The following is a 19,716-nucleotide window of genomic DNA, read 5'->3' on the forward strand; positions in this document are numbered from 1 at the left end:
AATAGATGCCGGAACAACGAATACATCGACGCGAACATCACAAAAGGAAACCCGTGCATAGCATGTCCGCTGTACATGTGGCCCAACCCTGATGACTCCAGGAGCTGCCGAAAACTCTCTTCGCAGTTTTTAGACATCGAGCACCCGATTGGAATCGGTTTATGCTTCGCTGCACTTATTGGTATGATACTAACTTGTCTGGTGACAGGTATCTTGGTCAAATACCGCCGCAATCGACTGGTGAAAGCGTGCAGCCTGGAACTTAGTATTTTCATTTTAGTGGGAATTCTTTCCTGTTTTCTGGTGGTGTGTTTACTGATGATGAAACCGGAACGATTTGTATGTTGGCTACAGCGTTTCGGTTTTGCCATCCCGTACACAGTCGTTTATACCCCTCTTCTGTTAAAGAGTACGCGCATGTATCGCATCTTTTGGGCTGGTAAACGCGGTATCTCGAAACTGAAATATATCAGCAACTTGTCACAAATTATCACCACATCCGTTGTATTAATTCTGCAAGTAAGTAGTCTCCATTTTGAGTCCGTAAAAAACATTCCAGTTTCTGTCTAATGTGTTAAGTTTTATATAGAATAATTTTATAAGGCGATTTGAAAATCTTGAATTACCAAGTTAGATATTTCACGTGATAATTGCGATTTGTGAATAATTCCATTTGATTTCGAGTTACGATTATCATGTATATCCTTATGTGTAACTGTGCAATATCACTTGACACATAAGCATAAATTGAGCGTCATGAGATGCCACATCCACTTCTAAACATATTTCACAGTTCTTCTTTGACGTTTTCTGTCTTTCAGGGAATGCTTGTATTGATATCGGCATTAGTTTACCCGCCAGTTCCACGGTTTATCATGCCATTGCTGACGACACCGTATGTTGAACTGATTTGCGACCTGCCTGTTCCAGCGCTTGTCATACCGCTTTCATTCAACATCCTCATCATTTTCGTCACGGCCGTGCTCGGATTCCTCACAAGGGCGTTACCGGATAACTTCAACGAATCGCGTTATATATTTCTGTCAGTGAGCGCTACATTTTTTTTATGGGTCGCTTTTTTGCCGACGTACTTTTCGGCATCAACCGCGGCCCACAAGGTTATGCTGTTAGCGCTTTCCCTTATTCTAAGTTCTCTTGTCATATTAATATGTATTTTCATTTCTCGTTTGTATGGTTTGTTTTGCATTGACGGAGATGCGATGACATTTCTGACCATAAATGCTTCATCTGTGGGACAGGCCACCACCTCTAGAAACATTCAAGTCAGTTCGATTTCGCAATTAGAAGTATAAGAAACTTCTTCACCAAAAGAACTGTCAAATGTCTCCTTGAGTTTGCGTTTATTGATTTAACTTCGTTTTGAATCATACGTAAATTTCCCTGGCAATCTCGCTCTTTCTATTTTCTTTTCAGAACGCCAAACCTCTTTATGGATTCAATCAAATGTAGACATTTTATCTAATTTACCTGATTACCTATGGTCTGCGCATGGCATACTGCTAAACGATCTTCGACGAGTACCATCTATTTGCAGAATGTCCTATTTCAAACCAGCATCGACCTGGAAGGGCCCCGTAATATTTGAATTGCGTAAACTTCTTAGCCTTGTTAAGCTCGTATAGAAAAAAACCTTACAGGCAATTAGAATATATATTACATAAAACTACGAACAACCCTTAATCAACCTTTACCCATCACATACGGATTTGAAACGTAATTCATAATCATTTCGGTCTCTTGTATCTGTAACAACCTTGCATTCTTGTTTTTGTGCATTAAGTATTTTGTGTAATTTTATTTGTTGTTTTTTTTTTGTCAATTATACATCAAAGCAAGCCTTATATTTGCCACATTTTTTACCGGAACGTCACTTAACCATCCTCCAAACGTTACCCGGGACATCCATACATTACAGCTAAAAATCGCCTGAAAACACAAAATACGATACTGATTAATTGTTCAGCATTCGTTTTTTTGCGCATCGCACTGTGCCGACCCGAAAATTAACAAAAATACGAAAATGTACAATTTCAACGTCATTCGAGATCGGAGACTATATCATCCGTTGACGGCTTAGTATAGAAGTTGAAAAATTAATTGAATATGGGATCGCTTTGCTCCACGCAGAGGTAATGATCCCAGAACTACCGTAACCGGTTGACACGATGACATAAATATCACTAGTAAAAAACTAGATCATAAAATAAATCATGCTGATGGATAAATTGAAAAAGAATCAAGTTTCCGAAGCCTTAACGCAAATATGATAATCCTTCGAAGCACTCACTTATTATCAATTGTTAATCTCAACGTTTTCGTGTGTATTTTCATGTCAAATGAGAGAATATCACACTAAACGTCATCGACGGTGTATATAGACTTGGTTATTGAGACAATGCAAACATAACAGGGCGGTGCCCTCCATTCTTTGTTGTTTTATGAGTTCTAGTGCAATGGAATTCCCCCGGGTCATCGCGACTTGATACCAACGCACGAACCAGGAAGGTTATACTAGGAATTTGAGACTCACTTTCGTCCACGTTTTATTGTATCATTCGCCTTATCGTGATATGTACCTATGTTTCTGACAATGCCAATTATGAATACGACGATAGCATCAATACACCCCACCGGAGATGCCGAATACGAAGTTCAAAAGAGGGCGGTGACTTGTTCGTATCTAACAATTTATATAATATATAAGTATAATAAATTGATATAAGCCATGGTCATTTTACTTTACGTCGAAATATTATGTCAGGGTTCACGAGTTGTGAAAATGCTGATATGGGTTGACAAATGTTTGGCACACAAGGATTTCAACAAGGCAAGATGGGTAGAATTAAGAATAGTTCAGGTGAAAAGCGTAATTTGATGCTGATAAGAATATTGAAGTTGGTATACGGAAATAATGTCGCAGGAGAAAGTTTACAATGGACTACATAACAATATTGTTTCATTTCCGCTACACATTATCAACAATTTGCACAGTTTACAAATAATATCCAATTTATATACAATTTGCGCCGTTTACAAAAAGTCATTTACAACATTTCATTAATGAAAAATTAAATCATCAAAAGTCTTCACAGTTTACCGCTCATGTGTCACGGCACGGTTTTTTCACAGTTAATCCGCACAATTTATCACTTCACTTACCCATCACTGTTAGAGTCCATGATCTAACCAATAGACTTCTTGACCTATGACCGTCAGATGAAATTTGTCTGTCTGATATCATTTTGGCGTGAAATTGACTTATTTACATATGTTTCCGGGAAAATTTTTTCCTAGGGAATTTTTTCCTACATTTGTTCGAATTAAGTGGTTCTATTCAATTGATGAATATTAATGGCAGACAGATAGCATCTAAACCTTCACAAAATAGGAATATATATCTACATAGAACTCGTGTATTAGTTAACAGCAATATATGCATATAACTGAGATCAACGTTTTTCATGCATTTTGGTACTCGAATTATTTGTATTGGTACTCTGAGCAATTTTTGTGAAGCACAAACTTTAATTTTATTTTCTATTTGTGCCGGAATAAGTATCTTGCCAGGTTTTTCTCCCAAACTTCCTCATCAAACATATACTGAAATCCGCATCTAAACTGAATATAGATAGAAATGAATTTTAATTAGGAAATGTAATACCAGTAGAGGCAGTAACATTACATACCGTACATGTACTGTTTCGATTGGTTTTCACTGCTGAAAGCGCTTCGTCGCGCAGACCGCGAGTTATCACGCACATCATTTAAGAATAAGCCATGTAATGACACTACAATCGTCAATTTGATTCTCCTACTTCATGCACGTATTTTCTACCGACATCATAAATAATGATGATGAGTTTCGTAGCGTTACAAATATTTCGTAGCATTACAAATATATTGCTCACCTTAATGATATTGAATTTTTCGGAAAGGTCCGACGCCATTATGGAGATTCCCGATTTGGACAATAAACATTTCGAAGTTGATGGAGATTTAGTTTTGGGCGTTTTATCATGGATCCATTACAGCGACGAGAGAAACGGATGTTCCGAGAAAGCGTTTTTAGCAACGGGAATCGCGTGGACTGAAATGTTTAAATTTGTCGTAAATGAAATAAACAATAACGCCACGATTTTACCAAATATAACGCTGGGATTGGACATCTACGATGAATGTATGAGTACCCGAATCGCTGCCGGTCGAGCAATGCAACTACTGCACCGAGCTGGAACATTTCAGGATACCGCTTCAAATTTTACGTCACAAAAGCACCTCGTCGGTGTTATTGGGGGCATTTTGTCGTCAACGGCTGTCGCTATATCCAGGATCTTCACTCCGTTTGAACTACCGCAGTTAAGTATGTCGGCGACATCGGCCGAACTCGATTCTCGATTTCATTTCCCGTATTTTCTACGCTTACCGCCGTCAGATGCCGCACAGACGATCGTCATCGTAGATCTCATTCGATATTTTGGTTGGAAATATTTTGCAATTCTCTATCGCGACGACAGTTACGGAATCAACGCCATGCAGATGATCATGCGTCTAACGCGAAATTTACCGGACGTTTGTATCGCTTACAGTAAAGCAATAAGCGACGATAACATCGCAGAAGACACGAGGACGATTGTAAAACAATTAATCAAAGACGGAAGAGTCCGAGTCGTCGTTACATTTCTATATTCGACGGCCGCCTCTGGTTTATTAGAGGCTGTCGATGACATAACGAGGACGAACTATTTCACTTTCATATTTAGCGATTCAATCACTCCGAGTGCGTTGGGAACCGGCAGAGAAAATGCAATAGGTGCATTGAGCTTAGGTGTAGATTCCGGGTATAAAGGTGATGATTATTTCTTTGAAATCTACGAAAAATACACATACAAAAATCTGTCAGCGAATAATCCTTGGAAACACCAGTATATGGAGCGTATGTTTAACTGTACGTGGATACCGTCAAAACGATCAAAGTGTCAGCAATTCGTGGATACGCCGTTTAGCGAAAGCCTGATACGAAGAAGGTCGGGATTCTTTACTTACAGTATGGCACACGATACAATTTTTACTTACGCCATGGCCTTACATAAACTGATTGAAACGAAATGTCCAGATCTTTTTTCACATTTCAATAAAACGCTAGCTAATATGTGCATCACGACTAAACATATGTTGCCGTATCTATACAATGTTTCATTCGTCGGCAAAACAGGTCACATTGACTTCGATAAGAATGGTAATGGAATGTTCCCGTACCAAATTGACCAATGGCAGTTTACTGATGGAAAATTTAAAATGCGTACAATCGGCAATTATGACCAGTTCACTAAAGAATTGTCTATCAGCAGAAGCTTAGTCACGTGGTATAATTACACGCGAAAAGGAACTGGTGGAAAGTATTTGGTGATCCCCTCGAAAATACAGAAGTCGACGTGCAGCGACCCGTGCAAGCCCACCGAATACGTTCAAACATTGGAGTCCAAATGCTGCTGGGAATGCAATAGATGCCGGAATAACGAATACATCGACGCGAACATCACGAAAGGAAACCCGTGCATAGCATGTCCGCCGTACATGTGGCCCAACCCTGATGACTCCAGGAGCTGCAGAAAACTATCTCCGCAATATTTAGATGTAGAACACTCAATTGGAATCGGTTTATGTTTTGCGGCTGTTGTTAGCATGTTACTAACTTGTCTGGTGACAGGTATCTTGGTCAAATACCGCCGAAATCGACTGGTGAAAGCGTGCAGCCTGGAACTTAGTGTTTTAACTTTAGTGGGCATTCTCTCTAGTTTTCTGGTGGTGTGTTTACTGATGATAAGACCGGGACGATTTGTATGTTGGCTGCAGCGATTCGGTTTTGCCATCTCGTACACGGTCGTTTATACCCCTCTTCTGGTAAAGAGTACGCGCATGTATCGCATCTTTTCGGCTGGCAAACGCGGTATCTCGAAACTGAAATATATCAGCAACTCGTCACAAATGATCGTCACATCAATTGTATTATTGTTACAAGTAAGTAGTTTACCACATGATTCCTTGAGATAGCTCCTACATTCTGCTAGTCTTGATATACATATACGTTTTTTTCAAAGTTAGGATTTGTAATCACTTTTTGAATGTGCGTAGATGCCATTTATCATTCCTAAATTTCACTAAAAATGTCGTTTGATACAACCATGAATTCTTTTTTTGTGATCATGTGATGATTTGACATCTCCATTAGCTCGATGCTGCAAGTATTGGGCTATTGTCATACTGTGCAAATTGGAAAGTCTACCTGCAAAATATCTATGATATGGATGTGTTCTGTCTTTTCAGTCATTGTTAGCAGTGACATCGGCATTAGTTTACCCACCAGTTCCACGGTTTATCATGCCAGTGCTGACGACACCGTATGTTGAACTGATTTGCGACCTGCCCGTCCCAGCGCTTGTCATACCGCTTTCATTCAACATCCTCATCATTTTCGTCACGGCCGTGCTCGGATTCCTCACAAGGGCGTTACCGGATAACTTCAACGAATCGCGTTATATATTTATGTCAGTGAGCGCTACATTTTTCTTATGGGTCGTTTTTTTGCCGACGTACTTTTCGGCATCAACCGCGGCCCATAAAGTTATGCTGTTAGCGCTCTCCCTTATTCTAAGTTCTCTTGTCATATTGATATGTATTTTCATGTCTCGTTTGTATGGTTTGTTTTGCATTGACGGAGATGCGATGACGTTTCTGACCTTAAATACTTCGTCCGTTGGACAGGCCACCACCTCTAGAAACATTCAAATAGGTTCAATTTCACGCGCTTGAGTACATTATGTTTAGTGGAAATACCGCAGTGACAACTGTTGTGACTTCTCTTTTGACGTCCATATATTCGTTTTATTTTATCTACCATGGACGTATGAACTAAGATTTCTTTGAACTAGGCCGTCCTTCTAGTTTATACGTCCATGGTTATACGTTTATCAGTTTTATATATTGTTAATCGATTGCTCCAAAAGAAGATATATCAATTTCTCCGAGCATAACAAAATACGTAGCACAGTCAACCTCGGTTAATCCGTCACCGGTTAAACCATATAATTGCTTATTCCGTATAAATAAATTGGTCCCGTTTTTCAGTAACGTTATACCCTTTTAAAATTCTTTGTCTAATTCGTACTCCATAATCCGTATTTTCACTTATTCCGTAGACAAATGCATGGTCCCGTTGTCCAATTTATATGTAAATCCTTATGTGTAATCCGTATCAGCTGTTGGACACATACACTTGAAGTACATACACTTAAACGTCCATGGTTATACGTTTATCAGTTTTAGATATTGTTAATCGATTGCTCCAAAAGAAGATATATCAATTTCTCCGAGCATAACAAAATACGTAGCACAGTCAACCTCGGTTATAATCCGTCACCGGTTAAACCATATGATTGCTTATTCCGTATAAATAAATTGGTCCCGTTTTTCAGTAACGTTTACCCTTTTAAAATTCTTTGTCTAATTCGTACTCCATAATCCGTATTTTTACTTATTCCGTAGACAAATGCATGGTCCCGTTGTCCAATTTATATGTAAATCCTTATGTGTAATCCGTATCAGCTGTTGGACACATACACTTGAAGTGAAAAAAGTATAAACATCTGATCTAATGAGGTTAATGTGGTCAGTAGGAAATATAAGAAACTCCAGAAAACTGAAGTTAATCCATCAATGTCGTATAGTCTCAAACATCACTGAGAGATAACTAAACCGGCTATTATACGGATTAGATCATAGTTTATACGGATAATAGTTATTCGTATCAATAACGAATTATCTTTATCCGTATATAACTTAATCCGTACTAGGCTCAGTCCCTAGTGATACGGATTAACCGAGGTTTGACTGTATCAATATCAATATCGAAGCTGGCAAATCTGTACACAATATAGTCCTAGCTATAACAGCCGAGTAGCCGCCGTATAACCTGTAATCTAAGTCTTCATTTTTTAGAAATTCATTGAAGCTGAAATGATTTGCACCAATTTTGTATCAATCGGGTAGATTTCAGATTTAAATTCATTGCTCCTGAAATTATACATTTTTTTCGAGCACAGGATACAAAAATACAGTTTATAGTTATATTGTACAATTACAGTTACTCCAGCAGTTACAGTCACTCCTTTCTTATATAAAGTTCGTATATGCGTATCGTGCACAACGCTAGATGAGGCTATGTACCTTTTTCATAGGCCTAAATACTACTTGCTTCCTTGAGATGTTTGGGTCTTGTGATGTAAAAAGGTTCATAAATTTTCTTAGATCATAGGGAAAGTTACTTGTTGTTGCGGTATGTACCAACTTCTTAACCTTTCGAAAAAGTGCACTCAATTATAAAATGGTATTCATCACCGATTTTTCCTAGGTTATTTATTTGTTACAAATCCGTTCATATATACAAATTCCCAATATCGTTGGAAAATTCACACTCCAGTATAAAATGATATTTGTCGCCGATAGAATTCAGGTTGCATTTATTTCAAACTCGTTCGTTTTGTGGTTTGTTTTTATATCTACCAGGCTTTATTGGTGATTTATGGTTGGAACATCTAGATATACGGCGAGATTCTTTGGCCTCGTGATTACGACGTAAGATATTTTTTTTGTCCCCGATCCATTTTGAATATTCTATTCGTATTTTATTTGGCGGATCGATCCGTGCTTAATTTAATTGATCGTATTATCTTCAAGTTTCACGAGTGTCCAGAGGTAAAAGCATTTTCCTTAATAATTTCGTTTTGAGAGGGAATGTAATTTGGGTCCTTAGTAAACAACCGATAACCACAGTGTACACGTGTTTCGGTTCTTTTCACCAGATTGATCGGGTCGCACTAGCCTGCAACGGGGCTGATCCTTGTTTACCAGGGTATGGTTGCACGTCTTACCGATGGCGTAGGCTTCGGTGGTAAAGACTTCGACCTCGGAGTGTATATAAATCATTGAATTACTCCAAGCTTCGAATGCGTCCGGGTATCAATTTCAAACATTTACGAAACAACGAACTGATTTTTCTTTCACACATACCTTTTATTGGAAAAATGACTTGATTAGAAAAATATACAAATCAGAATAATTTTCTTGCATAAGTAAAATAAAAATATATAATATTCAAAATATTAAACATCTCATTGATATTAGCAAATTATCAGTAGTTAATTTCCACTAATACACATTTTTAACATCATATAACATGTCCTTGCTCGTATTTTCTTGGAAATCTAGAGGTTTAACAGAGTACATAAAATCACATCTTGTTTTGACAAGTGCTAAAAGACTGTCCCGAAAAGGAAATCATAGCCAACGATGGTGACAATGAAATATAAAATACTCGTTTTCTATTTCGACATTTACAAAGCACAATACTATATTTGATAAGCAACAGAGAACTCTCTCTCTCTCTATCTTCATCTCTTTATGGAATATATGTTCGTTAAAAAAGTCGAAAAATTTTAGCACAAATGTAAAATTACCAAGATACGTAAACGTAATCTAAATAATAATGAATTCACCCTTGATGTCATTATAGCGTACATGCAAAATAAAATCCTTCGAGGCATTTTGTACCTGCACGAAACAGATCGGTAATTCGTTCCCACGGATATTTCTTTGAAATAGAACGCATTAAAACGTGTTGATGAAAGAACCTCAGGCGTCGTGAAAATGCCTAATTAACTCTAAAAACAGATTGCTTATTCGCATATCTCGCTTTTCTCTGGTGGCTTCATCATACATATCTAGCGCGTTGTTTATAAGGCACGGTAAGACAAACGTTGTTGATCGTCGGCAAAGGCTCCTGCGTGTAGAACCGAACCAGCTCTTCAACGCTATCGAATGTGTCCTTACCAATCGTGTACTTCTTATTCTTGAAATAAAAAAAAAACAGTTTTCATTTGTGGGATTTCACTTTCCACATTTCCACTCGCGCCGCTGGATCCAGTTCCACAGATTGCGAGTCAAGATTTGACTCGAAGTTTACTCATTGAAAATGAACTAATTCTAACTCAAGAGTTAACTCTTAACTCACGACTGAACTGGATCTCGATGGCTCATTCATTACCGAGCTATTCTTACCGGCATCTGCAGCTCTTCGATCACATACTTTTTCGTCTTACCAGAAACGTAAACGACAAGAACCTGAAAGATGAATTAATCATTAGAAAAATAAATCGTCATCCAAATGTAAAACGCATGTACACTGTACACCGGTACTGAGAAAAATGAGTTCGGCAAAATTCATAGATCTACCCATTTGCTATTTGTCCCTGGACGCACTAAGTAGACACCGGTTTCACCAATTTCCTCAAGAGTACTAAAGAGCACATCATATGAAATGAAATTAATTCCGACATAAGCAAAGTTCATTTATCCGTAAGCGATACACGGTTGTGGATTTGAATTCTCATCCAGGGGAATCAAATTTAGGTCAATAGACACAAATACAGTAAAAATCATTCATAATGCCACAGTTGGGACCAATGGGAAAAAAAACACAGCGTCATAACGAAATTGGCCTAACAAAGAACGGTATTTTTATAGAATTTGAGCTAAATTGGATTGGGCAAATTTATTCTCTGAAAAATGTGCAGTGGCATTATAAAGGATGGCATCATAACAGACTTTGTCTGTCAAATTCTAATAAGAAAATGATTTTTGTATCCTTAAATATTCATAAGGCATTAAAACATACCGAATTGCACTTTCTTTGCTCCCTTTAAAGTATATACTAGCAATTTGCTGAAACAAATATAGATTATTTCTAATAAATTCTGCCTACATTGTTACTACGGAAGAATAGCATTAAGAATATATTCACCTCAGTAGCCTTTGCAGTAGCACTGGCTTGGGCAGCTTTTACTTCCTGTGAACAAAGTTGAAAAAAAAATTTTTCATCTTCTGTACAGGTCAGGCGGCCAGTTGCTCAAAAGTTAGAGTTAACCAGTGGATAGTTGACATAGTGAAAATCAATAGTTCATTGTTGCTGTGGTATTTATCCACCAGTTGTCTTTAACAAACTTTTGAGCAACCCGGTTTTAAGTTTCATAACACAATCGAGGAACTTACAGGACCATCCATAGGTAGATAGTGTTCACTAAATTGTGTATTCGAAACATTTCCGATAGGATGCATTCTGCCACGTCTAGGAGTGGGAGGAATTGGTTCAACATAAGGTGGCGAATCGAGCTATATTTGAAAGTAAGAAATTAGTTCTACATGAGTAATAGGAACTGAAACCGCCCAGATACTCCATTTTTCCCTGCAGGGTGAATGACATACTAGGTTCCTAAATAAGTTGAATTTTGAAATTTCTGGTAGATTATGACATTTCATGAGGTTGCCTTGACTTAAGATATTATCATTTACAAAGTCAGCTAATCGAAACGGCTAAATGAAAAAATGGTGATTGTGGCTTATGAAGAGAGAAAATACATGTATATGCACAAGTAGAAAATATAGAAAGGAGAATTCATACAAACCCTTGGTTTACTAGGTAGTGTCGGTTTCACTGGAACAGTAGGGATGGTTTCTGCACCAATGGGAGGGATCCGAGGACCAAGTCTAGAAAATTCCAGAATAGAATTTTGTTTCGAGCATTAGAATTCATGGCACGATCGGAGTTGCCAGTGAAGTTCAACTGGTCTCACGATTACTGAGAGGATTACACTTAAAATCAACTTCGTCCTACATTGTATAACTAAACAAACAATTCAAAATCCTTTCACAGTGTCAATGTTTGTACTGTGGTATGCTGGTGTCCCCAGGTCAAAAATTAAAGCAACTTAAATTTAAAAAAAAACATGTATTTTTGATTGGGCCTTAATACCATCATGTGTCCATGGTGAATATAGCTAGATATCAAATAAAAATTCCAAAATTGGGCCAACCACCCGAACCAATTGGTAAAAGTTTCACAATCTTTCAGAAGAAATCAGAACTAAGTTTTCTTGTGTGCGTACATAAAATCATAACGATGTGTGATGACTACTGCTATACAATACTTATTGTCATATGCACATCAAATGTCAATTTAATGGCGAGCCCAGCTTATCGCAGTGAAAGAGTTAAGACCAGTCATTAGAGTTAAATCAATTCTTCGCCTGTGGAACTAGCTCCAGGACCAGTTCAATGTCGTTCAATGATGTTTTACATCAAACATTCATTAGTTTAAGCTTTGCATGGGAAGAAATCTGAAACGTTTTTCCTTGCAAAATAACGCATTTAAAAGCGTGACTGATTTAGTTTGTAACGCTGGATCCCGAGGACTATCCACTACTTACGATGGCTTAGGTGGTGGTGGTGGTGGTGGTGCTTGGTCAGGATTCGTTTTCCCATATCCTGGTAACTGAAATATGCCAGCAGTTATCACTAAGCTTTCACAACCGATAACACTTAAATTGATTCAGTATGATAGAATTTACCCGCGGTAGAGGGGGTGGTTTCTCTGATGGAAGCGGCAATGGAGGTCTCCTCTTCATATCACTTCGTGATTCTGAATTTGAACGTGACGGCTTCACCTGAACATCTGTAACAGCTAATATCGCAAAGATAGCACGAGTGACTCGGGTGATTAATTATCATTTTCAAATAATAACAGACAAACTTTCTATCTACAGTAGAACTAACTTCATTCAGAAGAGAGAAGAAATGACTAAAAATTTTACCCTTATTTTCAATTCATTGTAAAAAAATGTGCTCTTTTTCCGACTGATTTATAATTTTTTTAGAATAGCATAAAGAATCAATATGGCTTTGCAATTAGAAGTCACAATTCTGGAAAAGACGGGCATCTGTTTTATACCCATTGTCGGGTATTGACCATGTAATAGGGAATTTCCCCTCTTATTTAATATTGATTGATGGATTAATTTTCATTTGATTTGAGTTTTGTATCCTAGCACACCACACCTGCCGGGAGTGAAACAGGGGGTTTGATATTAAAGTACAGATAAAGTCAGAGATGATAGGTGAAATTAAGAACATTTTCTTTTTCGTATTAATTTGAAAGCACATTGGGTTTGGAAACTTCACTTCAAGTTTGAAGAATCTTTCAACCAGCCTGAACTGACAAGAAACTGGTTAGGTTAACTTTTTTGGCTGCCTAAGTTTAGGAATAAATCTAATCTATTAGTTTCCATGTTGGTCAAATGAGTAGATACCAGGTTTTAAGTAAAAACTGGTCAATATATACCCAATACCATCTTCAATTTGCTAGATTGGTTATAATTTCAGAATAGTTGTCACTCACATATCAATAGAAGAATTAATTTGGAATAAAATGATTTTGTATTCAATTTCATGATTTTTTCACTAGTAACTTTTAGTTACAACTCTTTCACCTCAAAATAATAATGATTAACTTAAAAGAGTGAAATTGAATGGCCACCTATCTGCTCCAAAAACATAAAATGTAAGAAAAGATAATTCAATTCCAATTGATAATGACAGAATTAAATGGCTGGTTGAAAAAGCAGAAAATTAATGAAAAATTAGATTTTTAAATATTTTTGATAATCTTCGAATCACCAAAGAATCTATGATCATAATGTCCCCTAGACACTTCAATATGGTGAGTATTCGCTCAAAAATTATTTCATGAAATTGAGAATGATTGTTTGGACCCAGTGCTACACTTATTGGTTAAATTTAACCCTTTCAGTGCTGACTAATCAATACCCTATAGTGCTGGAGATAATTTGAAAATTTTTATAAATTCCACCCTAGTGTGTTGATTAACGGGAAAACCACTATAGTGCGTATACACCGCGGCGCGGTATATCGTTAGTTACTAATATTTCACTACGTTTGACAGGTGCTGCCATCTTTCAATAGAGATAAAAACTAATTACTAATCACATCAATACACCCCAGTGCGGTGTACTAGCAAAATCCATCACCGATTCATACACCGCACTGCGGTGTAGACGCACTGAAATAGTAAAAATAGTAAAAGCCCTCAATAGCCCTCATAGTAGAAATTTTTCTCTTTCTCGAGCCAAATAACTATTGGAACTGGATTGACATGCACAGAGTTCATGCCAATAGATGATTATAGCAAGTTGTAATAGTTAATTGTTGTAATTAATTAAGCAACAAAGCATGCATAGCTTTGTACACGTTTGTATTTAGTCATTCAATGTAGAGGCCAATCTACACAAGAGGAATAATCTTGCAAGCTCTTTAATGCACTCTCATGTAGATTGGTCTTCGATGGTTTGATTCAACCGGTTTAGTTCAAAGGGGACGTGCGGGGGCCTGTTTTCGTTAATCAACCAATTTTTGCTGTAAATATTGTGAAAATATAGAATACACCTAAAAATGTACCTATATTTTCAAAATATTCTAGGGGGAGGTAAAAGACGAATTGCATTCTTTTCAGTCAAAATTGTCCCCCTTTTCCAGAAAGCTGAATCCGTGCCAGTTAAAAAATATTCGTTTGCAATTAATTCAAGCGGTCATTGCGATTTTGAAAAAAAAGAAATTCAATGATTATAATATATTCTCGTTTGATAAAAAATATGTCAATGTTTCGATTGAAACGAACTGCTACCATGAAATTCTGAATCCTTTATTGACCGATTCGTTGGTAAGGTGGATGAGCGTTGTTTGCCCATCGGTTTCGACTGTTCAGACGGTTTAATCTTCATGTAATCCAAAACATCGGGGTCAGAGTATTCTGAAAATACTTACACAGCTGATCACATATGACACGAATTTTGATGACGTCTCTTTTTTGACGAAGTAAAGAAATTCATACTATAAGTTTCATCATCACACGCAGGAAAGAAAGACAAAAATTCTTATCCAGTGTAACATAAATGCCATCACTTTTTACACATGCAGAGACAAAATTATGAAAACGGAAGACAAACCCACACACTACAATCAGGGGTGTAGCAATAGTTTTGAAAAACATACTGGACATCTAAGGGCATAGGTTGAGAGAATATAAGGGGTGTCCAGGGATATGGATTTTGTTTCAGATTTTTTCCCCTGACTATTGTCAGAACGGTAATTTGAGAGACATTTAAGGGGAATGATATAACGGGTTCAAATTCCCAATTTTTTTCAGCGCACAAACCCTATACTCACAGGGGCCCAATGCAACTTAATTCATCCCCAGGATCCAAGGTATATAAAGAAATTTTCTTTATATGTGCCTATAATTCTTTTCAGGTCTCGGTACATTTTTGAAATGAACCTTATCAAATTGCTGGGCCAGCAGGACCACTAGCTACGCCCCTGGCAATAAATACCCAACACTGAAACATGCTCTTGTAATATCTGTGCTTGAATGACAAATGATGCATAAACGTGTGTATTTGATTGAAAAACATCATTCTTACCATCATTTTCGCCATCATCGAACATGAAGTCTCTTGACGGGATCAAATCACATTGCGAAAGCATGGCATTTAGGTCCTCCGGACTTTCATAGATCGGATGTTCAATTTTTTGACACGAATAAGGAGTGCTAGCTCCTCCATCACTACAAAAAGTAAACAAATTTTGTACGATTTTAAGTTTTTCGAGTAACTAAATTCATCGTTTTCTAAGGAATGAAGAATAGAATCCACTAGATCATCTTCTTCATACAGTGAACAACTGGGACCAGCTAATCTATTCGTTATAGGCCTAACTGATACAGTCAAGCTTACTGAAGTCATCTCTGACAAGTTGTCACATTATAAAGTAATTTTCTTAAGTTCCAGTTTGTATTTTCCAATTCAATTTACTAAGTGTAAGTCATCACTTGGATAAAACATCAGTATAACGATGGTTGGAACTATTAAAATTAACAATTTAAACGAGATTGACTAAAGTTTTATATTGAACTTGAATTTCGCTACAAGCAGGGAGGTGAGCACCTTCCCGCTCCAACCATCTAAATGACCGTATCGAGCCAGCTTGCGATCAGCAGTAATAGAAGCTGAATTAGGTTGTTTTTCAAACAAACTTCAAGTATGATTTGCTTCATGATACAAACTAAGGTGATATTGATTGATATGAAGACCTACCCCCCGTGTACGTCTCTTATGAAAGCATCGACCTGATCAGCTTTTCCATTTGCGACTAACATCTCTTTCCTAACTTCATACATCCATTTCTGAGAAGAAAATCAAAACTTCGAACAGTGATATTCACCCAGGAAATGTTCATGTTTAAATAGATTCAATCAGGCTGAATGAACAGAACCATTTCCAAACCTGCATATCTTTCTCTGAGTCAGCGGCAAATTTGTAAGTATGATAACCTTGCTTGGCGTGGACTATATTAAACATCCAGGCACTTTTGAATTTGGGCTCATCAATTGGCGCTCGTGTAACCCTGTATGACACAACAATCGGCAGTAAGTATTGGACCTCACAAGACAAAACCAGCAATGAAATAACATATACTTACAAGTTATACCCAAATAGTGAAAAGGCCCCTTTCGGAGATGATGAAAATGCATCCTTGAAATAATAAAGGCAGCCCTTGCTCAGAACTACAAAACATTTACCTAATAAAAACACAAATCAAAGTCTTTATAAATTACATGGATAACATACAGTTCTGGTGCAAGAGAAGTTTGATTACTTACAGAATCCGCCTCCGAAAGTCAGTAATCTAGTCCTAACGCGTGGTTTTTCAAGTAAACTCAAATGTCCACAGTATGTGTAATCATCATTTTGTAGCAAGCCCTGACATTCTATATAAAATGGGCACCGATAGATAAACCCATGAACATCACGTTCAGAGAAAATAATCCACTTGAATCTTTAAGCCCTTATACTTACCGATAGTTTTATGAGGTAATGGATACGGTAAATCAATTGGTTGAAAGTGAGATGAAGCCATTCAGTCCTAACTATTGATTATTCTCAGCACAAATTTGCTTTATTTCATTCAACTAGATTATTAATCAACGCGAAAACTGGGCGGCTGTTGATACTCGGAAAAATGACTCTACTACTACACTACACCCACTGCGAACTGTCAAATTAGACGGGGATTCCCCGAAATACTTCCTGGTTTCCAGTTCCATATATTGCCGCTACGAAAAAAAAACATTACCTCGTCGACGAAACAATTTTGTTTTGTTGGAAAAATTATTTCCGGGTTCGCCTTATTTTCAGTGTAAGAATGGTCGTGGTGGTTACATGCGCGGTTGGCATCTTAGAAGGCCACTCAGAATGTGTTTGGAAAGTTTGTTGGAATCCGAAAGGAACGCTTTTGGCGTCTTGTAGTTCTGATAAGTGCATACGTATTTGGGGTAAAGAAGGTAGGCGTAAATTTCAGAAGATACGAAATTTTCTACTTGCTACTGGTGAACTCGGACTAAAACTCAGTCATGACCGGGCCGGAGAGTTATCCGCTCCACAGCTTCGCAAACATGTGTCAGTGGATTACTCCATCTGATACCAATCCTCGGTGGGGGCCAACCATATTGTTTTTAGTTTTCCTGATTGAGATAATGGACTCAACGAAAGCGTCGGCTAGAAGACCATAGAGACTAATGCATGTACTTTTCGGTTTGCAGGTGATAATTGGGTGTGTAAGACAGTACTCGAGGATGGACACTCGCGAACGATACGCTGTGTATGCTGGTCGCCTTGCGGTAAATATTTGGCATCTGGGAGTTTCGACGCGACGATCTGCATTTGGAAAATGGAGGCCGATGCATTCGAATGCATCGCAACGTTAGAAGGTCACGAAAACGAAGTGAAAGGAGTTGCTTGGTCGTGTTCAGGAAACCTGTTAGCCACGTGCAGTAGAGATAAAAGCGTCTGGATTTGGGAAGGTATCTTAGATGTCATTGCTTAATCAGATTTTGTTATTTCTTTTTTTTTCAATTGACAGACTATTTTGAATTTCGATCATTGTCATATGTTTTGAAAAAGCTAAAATGTCATAAAAATATTTTAATTCAAACGATACAATTTTCAGTGGATGAAGATGAAGAATTTGAGTGTGCTAGTGTTATCAGTTCACATACACAGGATGTAAAATCAGTTGTTTGGCATCCAGATGTAGAGGTAATCTGATAGAATAACTATATCCTATGCTCTAGTCTCAGAAAAGATAACTGACCATAAAATCCCCTTTGACATCACCTGCTTCAATCCAAGCTACTCAAAGTTAATCACTAGGCAGTTAAAGGGTATTTTTTGAGGTAGCCATTGCTGGAAGGGTCTCGGTCATTCGTGTTTGTAAATCAATCTATGAATTGCTTCAAAAATCAAATTTCACTTCACTTAGAATATTTTGTCTACACTAGATGTTAGCATCAGCAAGTTATGACGACAGTATTAAACTCTACGAAGATGATGGTGATGATTGGTCCTGCATGAACACTCTAGGTATTAGAAATAACCAACTATCCTACATAAAATGTTTCCTAAAATATACGATGGAACCATATTACAATGAACTACTCGAGCCGGCCAGAAAATCTCTTGACATCACGGTCAAAATTATGGTATTCTCTGAGAAATAATTACTGTATAGTTTGAAGTTCATTATAACACGGTTCTGATGGCTCGCAATTTTCATGGCTCAAAATACAAATATTGAATTCCAGAGTCTCACGATTCCACGGTTTGGAGTATCGATTTTGATAAGCGTGGATCGCGAATAGTATCGGCGAGTGATGATAAAACTGTAAAAATTTGGCATCAATACCCACCGGGAAACGAAGAAGGAATAGCCACGCCGAATAACAAGCCGGCTTGGAAGAATGTCTGCACATTATCTGGATATCATTCGAGACCAATCTACGATATACGATGGTATGTTTATAGCTATATTAGAATTATAGATAGTAGACTTGCCACAGGGCCCATTGCCTGCCTTTAATTGTCATTTTCTCCAGAAAATGTGTTAAAAATTCTTTTATTGTCATTCACGAGATAACGACCCATTGTTGCTTCCGATTCACATAGAATTCCCTTTACCTTGGGAATAAATTTATCTGTGCCTTGAGATCGAAGCCAAAGTACTCTAGTTTCACATACTGCTCATGGTTCGAATCCTGATTTTGCAACAGACAAACATTATACTGCTTCAGCGAGGGAGACACTTTCAGATCAGAAAGAAACGACTTTGTGCACTAAATTTGCTGTGTGTTCCCCGTTTGAGACTTAAAGAATGATAATATATAACATGTTGTTTTTTAGGTGTAATGTAACAGGACTTATAGCCACAGCAAGTGGAGATGATAATATTCATATATTCGAAGAGGAACCGACTTCCGATCCGAATCAACCGTCATTTACTTTAGGAACGACTATTAAACAGTCTCATCAACAAGACGTAAACAGCGTAGACTGGAATCCTGTAACACCCGGTCTATTGGCCAGCTGCAGTGATGATGGTACAGTGAAATTATGGCAATGTACAATTGAAAATTGAACCAAAATGTGACACCTGTGAAATTGATTTATGCTTTAAACCTAAGACTGTAATCTGTTGAATCGCAATCTACCTTCTAGTGATGAACAAAGTTGGTGTTTTAGAATAAAATGTTTGACTCCGAATTTTGATGTTTGTTGCGAATTTTTTACAAGAATTAATATCGTAAAGGTTTAAATAGAATATCGAACAAGAACTCTGACTGACAGGAATCTACAAAATTACTAGCATAAGAAAGAACATGTCGTGTATGGTTGTATACTG

General features: G+C 37.5%; 3 protein-coding genes across 5 annotated transcripts; 2 read left to right on the forward strand and 1 right to left on the reverse strand.

The window, feature by feature from the left end:
- Positions 1-3,969: 3,969 nt before the first annotated feature.
- Positions 3,970-8,616, forward strand: LOC141899035 (metabotropic glutamate receptor 3-like). Its single transcript, XM_074785187.1, has 3 exons — positions 3,970-6,039; positions 6,346-6,570; positions 8,584-8,616. Exons 1-3 carry the CDS (start codon positions 3,970-3,972, stop codon positions 8,614-8,616), a joined length of 2,328 nt encoding a protein of 775 aa, XP_074641288.1.
- A 497-nt stretch (positions 8,617-9,113) lies between these two features.
- Positions 9,114-17,046, reverse strand: LOC141900273 (uncharacterized). Of its 3 annotated transcripts, none has more exons than XM_074787078.1 (16): positions 16,839-17,046; positions 16,643-16,750; positions 16,462-16,561; positions 16,266-16,386; positions 16,077-16,165; positions 15,405-15,547; positions 14,609-14,734; positions 12,480-12,550; positions 12,339-12,403; positions 11,538-11,619; positions 11,125-11,244; positions 10,877-10,921; positions 10,751-10,797; positions 10,309-10,372; positions 10,135-10,197; positions 9,114-9,925 (listed from the first exon to the last, which is right to left on the reverse strand). In XM_074787078.1, the coding sequence occupies exons 1-16, from the start codon at positions 16,897-16,899 to the stop codon at positions 9,788-9,790; spliced, it is 1,443 nt and encodes a 480-aa protein (XP_074643179.1). In that variant the 5' UTR covers positions 16,900-17,046; the 3' UTR covers positions 9,114-9,787. The 3 variants fall into 3 exon arrangements, with proteins under 3 accessions (XP_074643179.1, XP_074643177.1, XP_074643180.1); XM_074787076.1 differs by having other exon boundaries at positions 9,115-9,925; positions 12,480-12,592; XM_074787079.1 differs by lacking the exon at positions 14,609-14,734 and having other exon boundaries at positions 9,115-9,925; positions 12,480-12,592.
- A 109-nt stretch (positions 17,047-17,155) lies between these two features.
- Positions 17,156-19,689, forward strand: LOC141898539 (putative cytosolic iron-sulfur protein assembly protein CIAO1 homolog). Its single transcript, XM_074784487.1, has 6 exons — positions 17,156-17,323; positions 17,582-17,842; positions 17,989-18,077; positions 18,320-18,401; positions 18,623-18,830; positions 19,218-19,689. Exons 1-6 carry the CDS (start codon positions 17,185-17,187, stop codon positions 19,450-19,452), a joined length of 1,014 nt encoding a protein of 337 aa, XP_074640588.1. The 5' UTR covers positions 17,156-17,184; the 3' UTR covers positions 19,453-19,689.
- The last annotated feature ends 27 nt before the right edge of the window (positions 19,690-19,716 follow it).

Source organism: Tubulanus polymorphus, chromosome 2 (genome assembly GCF_964204645.1).
Source record: "Tubulanus polymorphus chromosome 2, tnTubPoly1.2, whole genome shotgun sequence".
Lineage (NCBI taxonomy): Eukaryota > Metazoa > Nemertea > Palaeonemertea > Tubulaniformes > Tubulanidae > Tubulanus > Tubulanus polymorphus.